This window comes from Somniosus microcephalus, unplaced genomic scaffold (assembly GCF_052327205.1).
Source record: "Somniosus microcephalus isolate GS21.2 unplaced genomic scaffold, FLI_Smic_1.0 unresolved_chr7, whole genome shotgun sequence".
In the NCBI taxonomy this organism is placed as follows: domain Eukaryota; kingdom Metazoa; phylum Chordata; class Chondrichthyes; order Squaliformes; family Somniosidae; genus Somniosus; species Somniosus microcephalus.
In genome coordinates, this window is record NW_028225185.1 from 45,454,616 (window position 1) to 45,469,179 (window position 14,564).

The 14,564-nt window shown below is 46.9% G+C and overlaps 1 protein-coding gene across 1 annotated transcript in view; it reads left to right on the forward strand.

Moving 5' to 3' along the window:
• The window catches only part of LOC147086874 (uncharacterized), a 47,349-nt gene extending 33,430 nt beyond the window's left edge, over positions 1-13,919 (forward strand). The window contains exons 2-3 of the mRNA XM_085978386.1: positions 12,564-12,696; positions 12,872-13,919. Of these exons, the coding sequence (XP_085834512.1) occupies positions 12,564-12,696; positions 12,872-13,719 (981 nt within the window). The 3' untranslated portion in view covers positions 13,720-13,919. The remainder of the gene's footprint in view (positions 1-12,563; positions 12,697-12,871) is intronic.
• Positions 13,920-14,564: the final 645 nt, after the last annotated feature.

Here is a 14,564-nt window from a genome sequence, read left to right on the forward strand (position 1 = left end):
CCGGCACCATCCAGGTCCCGTCGGTGCCGGATACCAAAGAGTTTCCTGTACTTGGTATCTGTCTTCGCAGAATAAGAGAAAAACATTTCGGAAATGGTGGGGAACCAAGGGTCTGGTGAGAATGAGGAACTTAAAGAAATTAGTATTAGTAAAGATAGAGTAGTGAAGAAATTAATGGGACTAAAAGCCTATAAATTCCCCTCTACCTGATTGTCTACATTCTAGTGTTTTAAAAGAGGTTGTTACAGAGATAGCGGATGCATTGGGTTCTGACCTTCCAGACTTTCCTAGATTCTAGAACGGTCCCAGCAGAAGGTAGCAAATGTAACCCCGCTACTCAAGAAAGGAGGGAGAGAGAAAACGGGGAACGACAGGCCAGTTAGCCTGACATCAGTAGTAGGAAAATGCTCTAATCTATCTCGTGACGACAGAAATCGGAGGATTGAGAAGGTGAATGAGTGGCTTGGAGAGATGGTGCAGGAGGGAGGGCTTTCGGTTCCTGAGGCATTGGGACTGGTTCTGGGGGAGGTGGGACCTGCAGAAGCCGGACGGGTTGCACCCTAACGGGTACGGGACCAATATCCTCGCGGGGAGGTTTGCTCATGTTGTTGAGGAGGGTTTAGAACTGGCTTGGCAGGGGGGTGGGAACCTGAGAGTGGATTCACAAGGAAGAGAAGCAAAGCTGGAAATGGAAGGCAGTAAATTAGTAAGTGAGTTTGGAAGGCATAGAAACATAGAACATAGAAAAATAGGAGCAGGAGTAGGCCATTCGGCCCTTCGAGCCTGCTCCGCCATTCAATATGATCATGGCTGATCCTCTATCTCAGTACCATATTCCCGCTCTCTCTCCATACCCCTTGATGTCTTTTGTGTCGACTTGGATAGAAACATAGAAGATAGGAGCAGGAGTAAGCCATTCGGCCCTTCGAGCCTGCTCCGCCATTCAATGAGATCATGGCTGATCATCCAAATTCAGTACCCTGTCCCTGCCTTCTCCCCATATCCCTTGATCCCTTTAGCCTTAAGAAATATATCCAACTCTTTCTTGAATATACTTAATAAACTGGCCTCCACCGCCTTCTGTGGCAGAGAACTGGTTGGCAGACAGAAAGCAAAGAGTGGGAATAAACGGGTCTTTTTCCAAGTGGCAGGCAGTGACTAGTGGGGTACCGCAGGGATTGTTCCTTGGACCCCAGCTATTCACAATATATATTAATGATCTAGACGAGGGAACTAGATGTAATATCTCCAAGTTTGCAGACGACACAAAGCTGGGTGGGCGTGTGTGCTGTGAGGAGGATGCCGAGAAACTCCAGGATGATTTGGACAGGTTGGGTGATTGGGCAGAAGCATGGCAGATGCAATATAACGTGGATAAATGCGAGGTGTCAAAAACAGGAAGGCAGATTATTATTTGAATGGCAATAGATTGGGAGAAGGGGAAGTGCAACGAGACCTGGGTGTCCTTGTGCACCAGTTGCTGAAGGTAAGCATGCAGGTGCAGCAGGCGGTTAAGAAGGCAAATGGTATGTTGGCCTTCGTAGCGAGAGGGTTTGAGTACAGGAACAAGGATGTCTTGCTGCAATTGTACAGGGCCTTGGTGAGACCACATCTTGAGTATTGTGTGCAGTTTTGGTCACCTTACCTGAGGAAGGATGTTCTTGCCATGGAGGGAGTGCAACGAAGATTCACCAGGCTGATGCCTGGGATGGCAGGAATGACGTATGAGGAGAGATTGGGTCGATTGGGCTTATACTCACTGGAGTTTAGAAGAATGAGAGGGGATCTCATTGAAACTTATAAAATTCTGACAGGACTGGACAGACTAGATGCAGGAAGGATGTTCTCGATGGTCAGGGAGTCCAGAACCAGGGGTCACAGTCTAAGGATAAGGGGTAAGCCATTTAGGACAGAGATGAGGAGGAATTTCTTCACCCAGAGAGTGGTGAACCTGTGGAATTCTCTACCACAGAAGGCAGTAGAGGCCAATTCATTAAATATATTCAAGAAGGAGTTGGATATATTTCTTAAGGCTAAAGGGATCAAGGGATATGGGGAGAAAGCAGGGACAGGGTACTGAATTTGGATGATCAACCATGATCTCATTGAATGGCGGAGCAGGCTTGAGGGGCCGAATGGCCTACTCCTGCTCCTATCTTCTATGTTTCTATGTTTCAATGTGTCTAGTAATCTATCTATCTCCTTCTTAAATATATTCAGTGATTTGGCCTCCACAGCCTTCTGTGGTAGAGAATTCCACAGGTTCACCACTCTCTGAGTGAAGACATTTCTCCTCATTTCTGTCCTAAATATCTCACCCCGTATCCTGAGACTGTGACCCCTCGTTCTAGACCCCCCCAGCCAGGGGAAACATCCTCCCTGCATCCAGTCTGTCGAGCCCGGTCAGAATTTTATACGTTTCAATGAGTTAACAGAGGAAACAAAAGCTAGAAAAAGGACTACAAAGGGTTTGATGGTATATACTTCAACGCAAGGTGTCGAGTGAACAATGCGGATGAGCTGAGGGCACAGATAGACAGGTGGAAGTATGATGTCATAGCTAGCACTGAAACATAGTTGAACGAAGGGGAGGGACGGCAGCTCAACATTCCTGGTTACAGGGTTTTCAGACGAGATAGGTGTTTAACGAAACAATTACAGCTGTGAGGAGGGATGATATGTTAGAAGGATCATCAGATGAGGCCATATGGGTTGAACTGAAGACCAAATAAAGGGGAAAATACACTGCTGGGAGTCGGAGGAAGATAGAAGAGCAAATATGTAGGCAAAAACAGTAGGACAGTAATAGTAGGGGATTTCAACTACCCTAATATTAACTGGGATAGAATCAGTGTAAAAGGTTTAGAGGGTGCAGAATTATTAAAATCCATTCAGGAGAACTTTAGCCAGTACGTAGCAAGCCCAAGAAGAGAGGGGGCGGTTCTGGACTTAGTTTTAGGGAATGAAGCTGGGCAGGTGGAAGGGGTAATAGTGGGAGAGCATTTTGGTAGTAGTGATCATAATTCAGTTAGATTTAGCGTAGTTATGGAAAAGGACAAGGATAGACCAGGAGTAAAAGTTCTCGATTGGGGAAAGGCCAATTTTACTAAGCTGAGATGTGATTTAGCAAAAGTGGACTGGAAACAGCTACTAGAAGGTAAATCAGTGTCAGAGCAGTGGGAGGCTGTGGTGTCCGAGTGGTAAGGTCAGAAACTGAGATAAGCCAGACTTCAGGAACCAAAACCCAACTGTTTAATTATACATATGTAGCAGAGAAAATAGCTTTTACAGGCTGCCAGCAAGATACAGATTTCTTACTTCACGGTGCCAAAATGGAGGATCAACCTCTGAGTCATACCCAGAATGCAATGCCACTACCTTAATAAGTGGTGTGCCAGGACATTACCTTAATACTGGTAAATATGATCCCTTAATATTTGTCTCCATCTGGTGGATAACTTAAGCATTACATCCCAGATTACTATCGAGGCGTTCAAGGAGGAGATAGTGAGGGTTCAGAGCAAGTATTTTCCCACAAAGAAAAAGGGTGGGACTAACAAATCTAGAGCTCCCCTGGATGTCAAGGGGCATACAGGGTAGGATAAGGCAAAAAAGGGAAGCTTATGTCAGATACCGAGGACTCAATACTGCAGAAAGCCGAGAGGAGTATAGAAAGCGCAGGGGTGAAATTAAAAAGGAAATTAGGAAAGCAAAGAGAGGGCATGAAAAAATATTGGCAAGTAAAATCAAGGAAAACCCAAAGATGTTTTATAAATACAGAAAGAGCAAGAGGATAACTAAAGAAAGAGTCAGGCCTATTAGAGACCAAAAAGGTCACCTGTGTGAGGAGGGGAAAGATGTGGGTATGGTTCTTAATGAATACTTTGCGTCTCGTCACAAAAGAGAGGAACGATGCAGACATTGTAGTTGAGGAGTGTGAAATATTAGATGAGATAAACACAGTGAGAGAGGAAATATTGAGGGGTTTAGCATCTTTGAAAGTAGATAAATTGTCAGGGCCGGATGAAATGTATCCCAGGCTGTTAAGAGAAGGAAGGCAGGAAATAGTGGAGACTCTGACCATCATTTTCCAATCCTCTCTGGCTACAGGCGTGGTGCCGGAGGACTGGAGGACTGCTAACATTGTACCGTTGTTTAAAAAGGGAGAAAGGGATAGACCGAGTAATTACAGGCCCGTCAGCCTAACCTCGGTGGTGGGAAAATTATTGGAAACAATTCTGAGGGACAGTATTAATCGTCATTTAGAAAGGCACAGATTAATCAGGGACAGTCAGCATGGATTTGTTAAGGGAAGGTCGTGTCTGACTAACTCGACTGAATTTTTTGAGGTGGTAACAAGGAGGGTCGATAAGAGTAGCGCGTTTGATGGAATCTACATGGTTTTTACCCAGGCGTTTGGCAAGGTTCCACATTGCAGACTGGTCAGAAAACTAAAAGCCCATGGGATCGAAGGGAAAGTGTCAAGTTGGATCCAAAACTGGCTCGGTGGCAGGAAGCAGAGGGTAATGGTCGACGGGTGTTTTTGTGACTGGAAGTCTGTTTCCAGTGGGGTTCCGCAGGGCTCAGTACTGGGTCCTTGTGGTATATATCAATGATTTATTCTTCAACGTAGGGGCATGATTAAGAAGTTTGCAGATGACACTAAAATTGGCCGTGTGGTTGATAGTGAGGAAGAAAGCTGCAGACTAAGAACATAAGAACATAAGAAATAGGAGCAGGAGTAGGCCAATCGGCCCCTCGAGCCTGCTCCACCATTCAATAAGATCATGGCTGATCTGATCCTAACCTCAAATCTTCTATCACTCTGCATCCACCCGAACCCATGTGATCTCCCGGGAGAGGCGAAAAACCAGATAAAGACCCAATGGCCAATTTGGGAGAAAAAAATCTGGGAAATTCCTCTCCGACCCATCTAGGCGATCGAAATTCTTCCAGGAGATCACTCTGTCCCTATATTTTCTACAGTACTTACCTTCTGTAAAGGCGATCTCCACCCCAGCCAGGAACAGGAATAAAACCATCTCCTGAAATCTAACAGAATTAGAACACAGTAGGAGCAGAACAAGGCTACACGGCCCCTGGGCCCGCTCCACTACCCACAGGGCCATGACCATTCCGAACCCAGACTCATGTCCAATTTCCTGCCCGCTCCCCGTAACCCTTTATTCCCTTTACTTCTAGGAAACTATCTATTTCTGTTTTAAATTTATTTAATGATGTAGCTTCCACAGCTTTCTGGGGCAGCAAATTCCACAAACCTACCACCCTCTGAGTGAAGAAGTTTCTCCTCATCTCAGTTTTGAATGAGCAGCCCCTTATTTTAAGATTATGCCCCCTAGTTCTAGTTTCTCCCATCATTGGGAACATCCTCACCGCATCCACCCGATCAAGCCCCTTCACAATCTTATATGTTTCAATAAGATCGCCTCTCATTCTTCTGAACTCCAATGAGTAGAGTCCCAATCTGCTCAACCTCTCCTCATATGACCACCCCCTCATCCCCGGGATTAACCGAGTGAACCTTCTTTGTACTGACTCGAGAGCAAGTATGTCTTTTCTTAAGTATGGACACCAAAACTGTATGCAGTATTCCAGGTGCGGCCTCACCAATACCTTGTACAACTGCAGCAATACCTCCCTGTTTTTATATTCCAACCCCCTAGCAATAAAAGCCAACATTCCATTGGCCTTCTTAATCACTTGCTGCACCTGCATACTAACCTTTTGAGTTTCGTGCACCAGGACCCCCAGATCCCTTTGTACTACAGTACTTTCCAGTTTCTTGCCATTAAGATAATAACTTGCTCTATGATTTTTCCTGCCAAAGTGCATAACCTCACACTTTCCAGTATTGTATTCCATCTGCCAAATCTCTGCCCACTTACTTAGCCTGTCTATGTCCCTTTGCAGGTTTTTTATGTCCTCCTCACTCACTACTTTCCCTCCCATCTTTGTATCATCTGCAAACTTTGATATGTTACACTCGGTCCCCTCCTCCAAATCGTTAATATAGATTGTAAAGAGTTGGGGACCCAGCACTGACCCCTGCGGAACACCACTAGTTACTGGTTGCCAATCTGAGAACGAACCATTTATCCCAACTCTCTGCTTTCTGTTAGAGAGCCAATCCTCCACCCACGCCAGAATATTACCCCCAATCCCGTGATTTTTTATCTTGAGCAATAATCTTTTGTGTGGCACCTTGCCAAATGCCTTTTGGAAGTCTAAATACACTACGTCCACTGGATCCCCTTTATCCACCCTGTATGTTACTTCCTCAAAAAACTCAAGCAAATTTGTTAAACATGACTTCCCCTTCATGAAACCATGCTGAGTTTGCCCTATTAAATTATGTTTATCCAAATGTCCCGTTACTGTCTCCTTAATAATGGACTCTAACATTTTACCAACCACAGATGTTAGGCTAACAGGTCTATAGTTTCCAGCCTTCTGCCTACTACCCTTTTTAAATAAGGGTGTTACATTAGCAGTTTTCCAATCTGCCGGGACCTTTGCTGAGTCCAGTGAGTTTTGGAAAATTATTACCAATGCATCCACAATCCCCACCGCCACTTCCCTCAAGACCCTGGGATGCAAGCCATCAGGTCCAGGGGATTTATCCGCCTTGAGTCCCATTATTTTACCAAGTACCACTTCCTTAGTGATTTTAATCGTATTTAGTTCCTCCCCCCCTAGAGCCCCCTGTTTGTCCAGTGTTGGGATATTCTTAGTGTCCTCTACTGTAAAGACTGATACAAAATAATTGTTCAGTGTTTTTGCCATCTCCATGTTTCCCACCATTAATTTCCCGGTCTCATCCTCTAAGGGACCAACATTTACTTTAGCCACCCTTTTTCTTTTTATATAACTATAGAAACTTTTACTGTCTGTTTTTATATTTTTTGCTAATTTACTTTCATAATCTATCTTCCCTTTCTTAATCAATCTTTTTGTTATTTTTTGCTGTCTTTTAAAGACTTCCCAATCTTCCATCCTCCCACTAGATTTGGCTACCTTATATGCCCTTGTTTTTAGTCGGATACTATCCTTAATTACTTTACTTAGCCACGGATGGCTATCTTTTCTTTTACACCCTTTTTTCCTCAGTGGAATATATATTTTTTGGAAGTTGTAAAATAACTCCTTAAATGTACACCACTGGTCATGTACCGTCTTACCCTTTAATCTATTTTCCCAGTCCACTCTAATTAATTCTGCTCTCATACCTTCATAGTCTCCTTTATTCAAGCTCAGCACGCTTGTTTGAGATCCAACCTTCTCACCCTCTAATTGAATATGGAACTCAACCATGTTATGGTCACTCATTCCAAGGGGATCCTTTACTAGGACATTTTTAATTAATCCTGTCTCATTACACAGGACCAAATCTAAGGTTGCTTGCCCCCTGGTCGGTTCAGTTACATACTGCTCAAGAAACCCATCCCTAATACACTCAATGAACTCTTCCTCAAGGCTGCTCTGCCCAATTTGATTTGTCCAGTTAATATGATAATTAAAATCCCCCATAATTATAGCTGTTCCCTTATTACAAGCCTCAACTATTTCCTGATTAATACTCCGTCCAACAGAGTTGCAACTGTTCGGAGGCCTATAGACTACACCCACTAGTGTTTTTTTCCCCTTATTATTCCTTACCTCCACCCAAACTGTTTCACTATCCTGCTCCTTTGACCCCTGCAGGAAGATATCAATGGACTGGTGAGGTGGGCAGAACAGTGGCAAATGGAATTCAATCCGGAGAAGTGTGAGGTAATGCATTTGGGGAGGGCTAACAAGGAAAGGGAATACACATTAAATGGTAGGACACTGAGTAGTGTAGAGGAACAAAGAGACCTTGGAGTGCAGGTCCACAGATCCCTGAAGGTAGCAGGACAGGTAGATAAGGTGGTTATGAAGGCATTCGGGATACTTGCCTTTATTAGCTGAGGTGTAGAATATAAGAGCAGGGGGGTTGTGCTTGAACTGTATAAAACACTAGTTAGGCCTCAGCTAGAGTACTGCGTGCAGTTCTGGTCACCACATTACAGGAAGGGTGTGATTGCACTAGAGGGGGTGCAGAGGAGATTTACAAGGATGTTGCCAGGATTGGAGAATATTAGTTATGAGGAAACATTGGAGAGGCTGGGGTTGTTTTCTTTGGAACGGAAGAAGCTGAGGGGAGATTTAATTGAAGTGTATAAAATTATGAGGGGCCTAGATAGAGTGGATAGGAAGGACCTATTTCCCTTAGCAGAGAGGTCAATAACCAGGGGGCACAGATTGAAAGTAATTGGTGGAAGGGTTAGAGGGCAGTTGAGGAGAACATTTTTCACCCAGAGGGTGGTGGGCGTCTGGAACTCACTGCCTGAAAGGGTGGGAGAGGCAGAGACCCTCACCACATTTAATAAGTACTTGGATGTGCACTTGAAGTGCTGTAACCCACAGGACTACGGACCGAGAGCTGGGAAGTGGGACGAGGCTGGAGAGCTCTTTGTCGGCACAGACACAGTGGGTCGAATGGCCTCCTCCTGTGCCGTAGATTTCTGTGATTGTGTAGACCAGTTAGACTGACATCAGTAGTAGGGATAATGCTGGAATCTATTCTTAGGGACGTGGTAAACCGAGCACTTAAAAAATCATAACATGATTGGGCAGAGTCAACACGGATTTATGGAAGGGAAATCGTGTTTGACAAATCTGTTCAGAGGATTTTGGGGATGTAACTAGCAGGGTAGATAAGGGGGAGCCAGTGGATGTGGTGTATTTGGATTTTGAGAAAGCATTTGATAAGGTGCCACACAAGAGGTTGTTACACAAAATTAGGGCTCATGGAATTGGGGGTAATCTATTAGCATGGATTGAGGATTGGTTGAAAGACAGAAAACAGAGAGTAGGATTAATGGGTCTTTTTCGGGTTGGCAGGCTGTAACTAGTGGGGTACCGCAAGGATCAGTGCTTGGGCCTCAGCTATTCACAATCTACATCAATGATTTGGATGAGGGGACCAAATGTAATATATCCAAGTTTGCTGATGATACAAAGCTGGGTGGGAATGTAAGTTGTGAGGAGGATGCAAGGATGCTTCAAGGGGATATAGACAGGCTAAGTGAGTGGGCAAGAACATGGCAAATGGAATATAATGTGGAGAAATGTGAAGTTATCCACTTTGGTAGGAAAAATAGAAAAGCAGAGTATTTTTTAAATGGTGAGAGATTGGGAAATGTTGGTGTTCAGAGGGACCTGGGTGTCCTTGTACACGAATCACTGAAAGTTAACATGCAGGTACAGCAAGCAATTAGGAAAGCAAATGGTATGTTGGCCTTTATTACAAGAGGATTTGAGTATAAGAGTAAAGACGTCTTACTGCAATTATATAGGGCCCTGGTGAGACCACACCTGGAGTATTGTGGACAGTTTTGGTCTCCTTACCTAAGGAAGGATATACTTGCCATAGAGGGAGTGCAGCGAAGGTTCACCAGACTGGTTCCTGGGATGGGGGGATTGTCCTGTGAGGAGAGATTGAGTAGACTAGGCCTATATTCTCTGGAGTTTAGAAGAATGAGAGGTGATCTTATTGAAATGTATAAAATTCTTACAGGGCTTGAAAGGGTAGATGCTGAGAGGCTGTTTCCCCCTGGCTGGGGAGTCTAGAACCAGGGGTCACAGTCTCAGGATAAGGGGTCGGCCATTGAGGACTGAGATGAGGAGAAATTTCTTCACTCAGAGGGCGGTGAATCTTTGGAATTCTCTACCCCAGAGGCTCAGTCGTTGAGTATATTCAAGGCGGAGATCGATAGATTTTTGAATATTAAGGGAATTAAGGGATATGGGAGGAAAGTGGTGTTGAGGTCGATGATCAGCCATGATCTCATTGAATGGCGGAGCAGGCTCGAGGGGCCGAATGGCCGACTCCTGCTCCTAGTTCCTATGAGGCCCTCGCAATAGACACAAGCAGCTGGTAAGCTTTCCACTCTGCTGCTATGTGCAGGGGAATTCTCTCTGGTATCCTGGGGGCTAATATTTATCCCTCAATGATCTAGTCGTTATCTCATTGCTGTTTGTGGGAGCTTGCTGTGCGCAAATTGGCTGCTGCGTTTCCCACATTACAACAGTGGCCACACTTCAAACAATGTACTTCATTGGCTGTAAAGCGCTTTAGGACGTCATGAAAGGCGCTATATAAATGCAGGTCTTTCTCTCTTTCACATGTCTCCCTGCGACCACTTTCTGTCCGTGGCCATCCCGTCCTGCTTGCATAGGAACATAGAAGATAGGAGCAGGAGTAGGCCATTCGGACCCTCGAGCCTGCTCCACCATTCAATGAGATCATGGCTGATCATCCAATTTCCGTACCCTGTCCCTGCCTTCTCCCCATATCCCTTGATCCCTTTAGCTGTAAGAAATATATCCAACTCCTTCTTGAATATATTTAATGAATTGGCCTCCACCGCCCTCTGTGGCAGAGAATTCCACAGGTTCACCACTCTCTGGGTGAAGAAATTCCTCCTCATCTCAGTCCTAAATGGCTTACCACTTATCCTTAGACTGTGACCCCTGGTTCTGGACTCCCCGACCATCGGGAACATCCTTCCAGCACCCAGTGTGTCCAATCCTGTCAGAATTTTATAAGTTTCATTGAGATCCCCTCTCATTCTTCTAAACTCCAGCGAGTATAAGCCCAATCGTCCCAATCTCTCCTCATAAGTCATTCCTGCCATCCCAGGTATCAGCCTGGTGAATCTTCGCTGAACTCCTTCCATGGCAAGAACATCCTTCCTCAGATAAGGCGACCAAAACTGCACACAATACTCGAGATGTGGTCTCACCAAGACCCTGTACAACTGCAGCAAGACATCCTTGTTCCTGTACTCAAACCCTCTCGCTACGAAGGCCAACATACCATTTGCCTTCTTAACGGCCTGCTGCACCTGCATGCTTACCTTCAGCGACTGGTGCACAAGGACACCCAGGTCTCGTTGCACTTCCCCTTCTCCCAATCTATTGCCATTCAGATAATAATCTGCCTTCCTGTTTTTGCCACCAAAGTGGATAACCTCACATTTACCCACATTATACTGCATCTGCCACCACAGCACACACGCCCACCCAGCTTTGTGTCATCTGCAAATTTGGAGATATTACATCTAGTTCCCTTGTCCAGATCATTAATATATATTGGCCCAGAAATTCGGGTCGGGGGCTTCCCGCGGGGTGCAAGCCCCCGACCTACGCTTGCCTAGCGCGCCGGCAGTTGACCTCTTCGCCTGCGTGGAATTCCTCTCCGAGGCCTGTCCCAGAGGCCGGCGCGCTATGCTGGCGTGTCCCAGGGGCGTAGTTAGTGCGAAGCGTCCCCTGGGATCACGTGAGCAACAGGCAGCCAATCGGAGCAGGGAATGCTCCATTCTTAAGTCTTGACAGATAGACCTGTCAAAACGTATAAATGCTGAGGCTGTAAAACTGTACTTTACCTTCAAATAAATTTTTTAAAAAATCACGCTTTGTAAATAAACTATAAATGACATTAAATAACTATTTTAAACAAAAATTTAAATTTTTGAAAAAAATAATTTTATAAAAAAACAGGGCTAACAATAAACTTGCTTTAAAGTATTTAAAAGTCAAAAACCTGTGGAAATTTTTTTTTAATTTTAAATAATTGACCACTTACCTTTGAAAATGAAGTCCTTACGGCGGCTTTTTACATTTCTAAAATGTACAGACTTACCCGCACGTTAAAACCTGAAAAAAAAAGGAAGTTCAAAGTGCACGCGCAGACTCCCGCGCGCACGCGTTCGACCTCTGAACCCCTTGGTTCAGAGGATCGGAAGTGCCGGTTTCCCGCGCATGTGTAGTGCATGCAAGATTCCGGCACTTCCATCGGGTCCACGCGTGAGTACTCCGTCCGCACTCGCGCGTTGGGACCCGAATTTCTGGGCCATTGTGAATAGCTGGGGTCCAAGGACCGATCCCTGCGGTACCCCACTAGTCACTGCCTGCCACTCGTAAAAAGACCCGTTTATTCCAACTCTTTGCTTTCTGTCTGCCAACCAGTTCTCTATCCAAGTCAATACCTTGCCCCCAAGCCCATGTGCCTTAACTTTACACGCTAACCTCTTATGCGGGACCTTATCGAAAGCCTTCTGAAAGTCCAAATGCACCACATCTACTGGTTCTCCCTTATCTATTCTACCAGTTACATCAAAAAATTCCAGTAGATTAGTCAAGCACGATTTACCTTTTGTAAATCCATGTTGACTTTGTCCGATCCTGTCACTGTTTTCCAAGTGCTCTGCTATTACATCTTTTATAATGGACTCTAGCATTTTCCCCACTACCGATGTCAGGCTTACCGGTCTATAATTCCCCGTTTTCTCTCTACCACCTTTTTTGAATAGTGGGGCAACATTAGCTACCCTCCAATCCATGGGTACTGTTCCAGATTCCATCGAATGTTGCGATCCGCACTATACGGAGCTGCCGCGCTCCTCTTGCACGACCCAATACAGCGACCTGACACTAACTCGCTCCCACTCTTTCTGCAGGAGAAGCTGGCTCGCAAAACGCGGAAGAGGACCAGTAGCGGGGAACGACCGGTCTCCATTCTGGACCTCACGCATATGGAGCAGGAAGCCCTGGACATCATTGGGCCCAATAGCAGGAGATACATCGAGAATGGCAAGGCTGGAAGCCAAGCCCTACAGGGTGTCTTCCTATTTCTCTTGTCTGCTCTCTCTCTCTCTCTTCTTAAGCCAGCGCACAGGCCGCGTGCTCACCCTGGAGCTGCCTTGTGCTGCTGAGGCCTACCCTTCCCAGTGCTCGCTGACCCTTGTCCCTCTCCCTTTTGTTCCAGGTCTGTCCCATTACTTGGACCTCACTGGGCAAGAGATGGAGGAGGACCACTTTATCGAGGATGCGCCCTCACCAGCTCCGTCCTTCCAGTGCACCAGCCCCGGAATCGGCAGCTCCGCTGGGAGAGATGGCCAGACAGAAGGATCTACGCAGGGCGAATTGTTCAACAACAGCGAGCAGGAGCTGGCCATGGTGGAAAGGACAGTGGAGGAGATGGATGGCCGGAGGGCAAGCTCGGCTCCTAGCTACGCCGAAGAGGACAAAGATGCAGACTTCAGCGGCCCAGCTTTCAAAAGGAAGATTTTCCATGAGCATCACCTGTTGCTTGAGGCTTTGGACAGCCTGCCCCGGAGCTGCCTCACCCTGTCGGAGAGCGTGGAGGAGTCCGCTTCCATATTGTGTGGCGTTGTGGCACAAGGCATCACCGCCCTTCAGTCTACGATGGAGCGTGTGGCCAGCTCTATGGACGCTGCAGCCCGGCCCTCTGTCCAGGAGCCCGTGGCCCCAGCGCTGACATCGTTGGTCGAGGCTCAAACCGGTGCCATTCACGCCCTGGCCTGCACCATCTCCTCCGGCTTGGAGAGACTTGGGGGACGCATCGACCGGGGCTTCAGTCGCGTCACCGACCTCCTGCAGTCCGCACTCCCCCAGGTCAGGGGCAGTGCCGAGCCTCATGCCCACGGCGACGGCGCGGCGGGAGCGACGCACGCTGCCCTCTCTCGGGACGGCGGCGGTGCGTCTGCTCCCGCGCCACCTCCTGGACCACCGACTGCCCCGGCGGCAGCGGGGACCCTGCAGTCCGCGGTCCGGGCCCCTCGTACTCGAGCTCTTCGAGATCGCCGGCCATGAGCATCTCCCCAGCCCCCCGACTGAGTCACAGTAGCCTTCCAGCCCCCCCATGCTGAATCCACGGCCGGAGCAGCTTGTAGGAGCACTAGGGTAGCAGAGCGATCACTGGAGAAAGGCAGCGTGGGATGGCACCTAGGTGATCACGTTGGTTCATGGTATTTGTATAAGTCAATAAAATGTTCCACGGTTTACAATTCTGACTTTGTCTGCTGGGTGGTTGTATTGTAACTAAGGTCACTGCAATGTGACCAGAGACTGGATAGGCTGGGTCTGTTTTCCTTGGAACAGAGGAGGCTGAGGGGAGACCTTATTGAGGTGTATAAAATTACGAGGGGCCTAGATAATAAAGTGGATAGAAAGGACCTATTTCCCTTAGCAGAGGGGTCAAAAACCAGGCGGCACAGATTTAAATTAATTGGGGGAAGGTTTAGAGGGGATTTGATGGGAAATTTCTTCACCCAGAGGGTTGTGGGGGTCTGGAACTCACTGCCTGAAAGGGTGGTAGAGGCAGGAACCCGAACCACATTTAAAAAGTACTGGGATGTGCACTTGGGATGCTGTAACCTGCAGGGCTACGGAGCAAGAGCTGGGAACTGGGATTAGGCCGGAGAGCTCCTTGTTGGCCGGCGCGGACACGATGGGCCGGAATGGCCTCCTTCCGTGCTGTAACTTTCTAGGATTCTATGAATGTCAGCTGTCATGTACGTCAGTGTTGGTCTGTGCTTGGAAGTACGTTATTGGAGGGTTGACCGACCAGTAGAGGTGATCTTCAGGACTGTTAGCGTGGGGGAATCTGGGGTTGGAGGAAGAAGACCTTCAGTAAGGTTTTTGACGAAGTCCCGCAT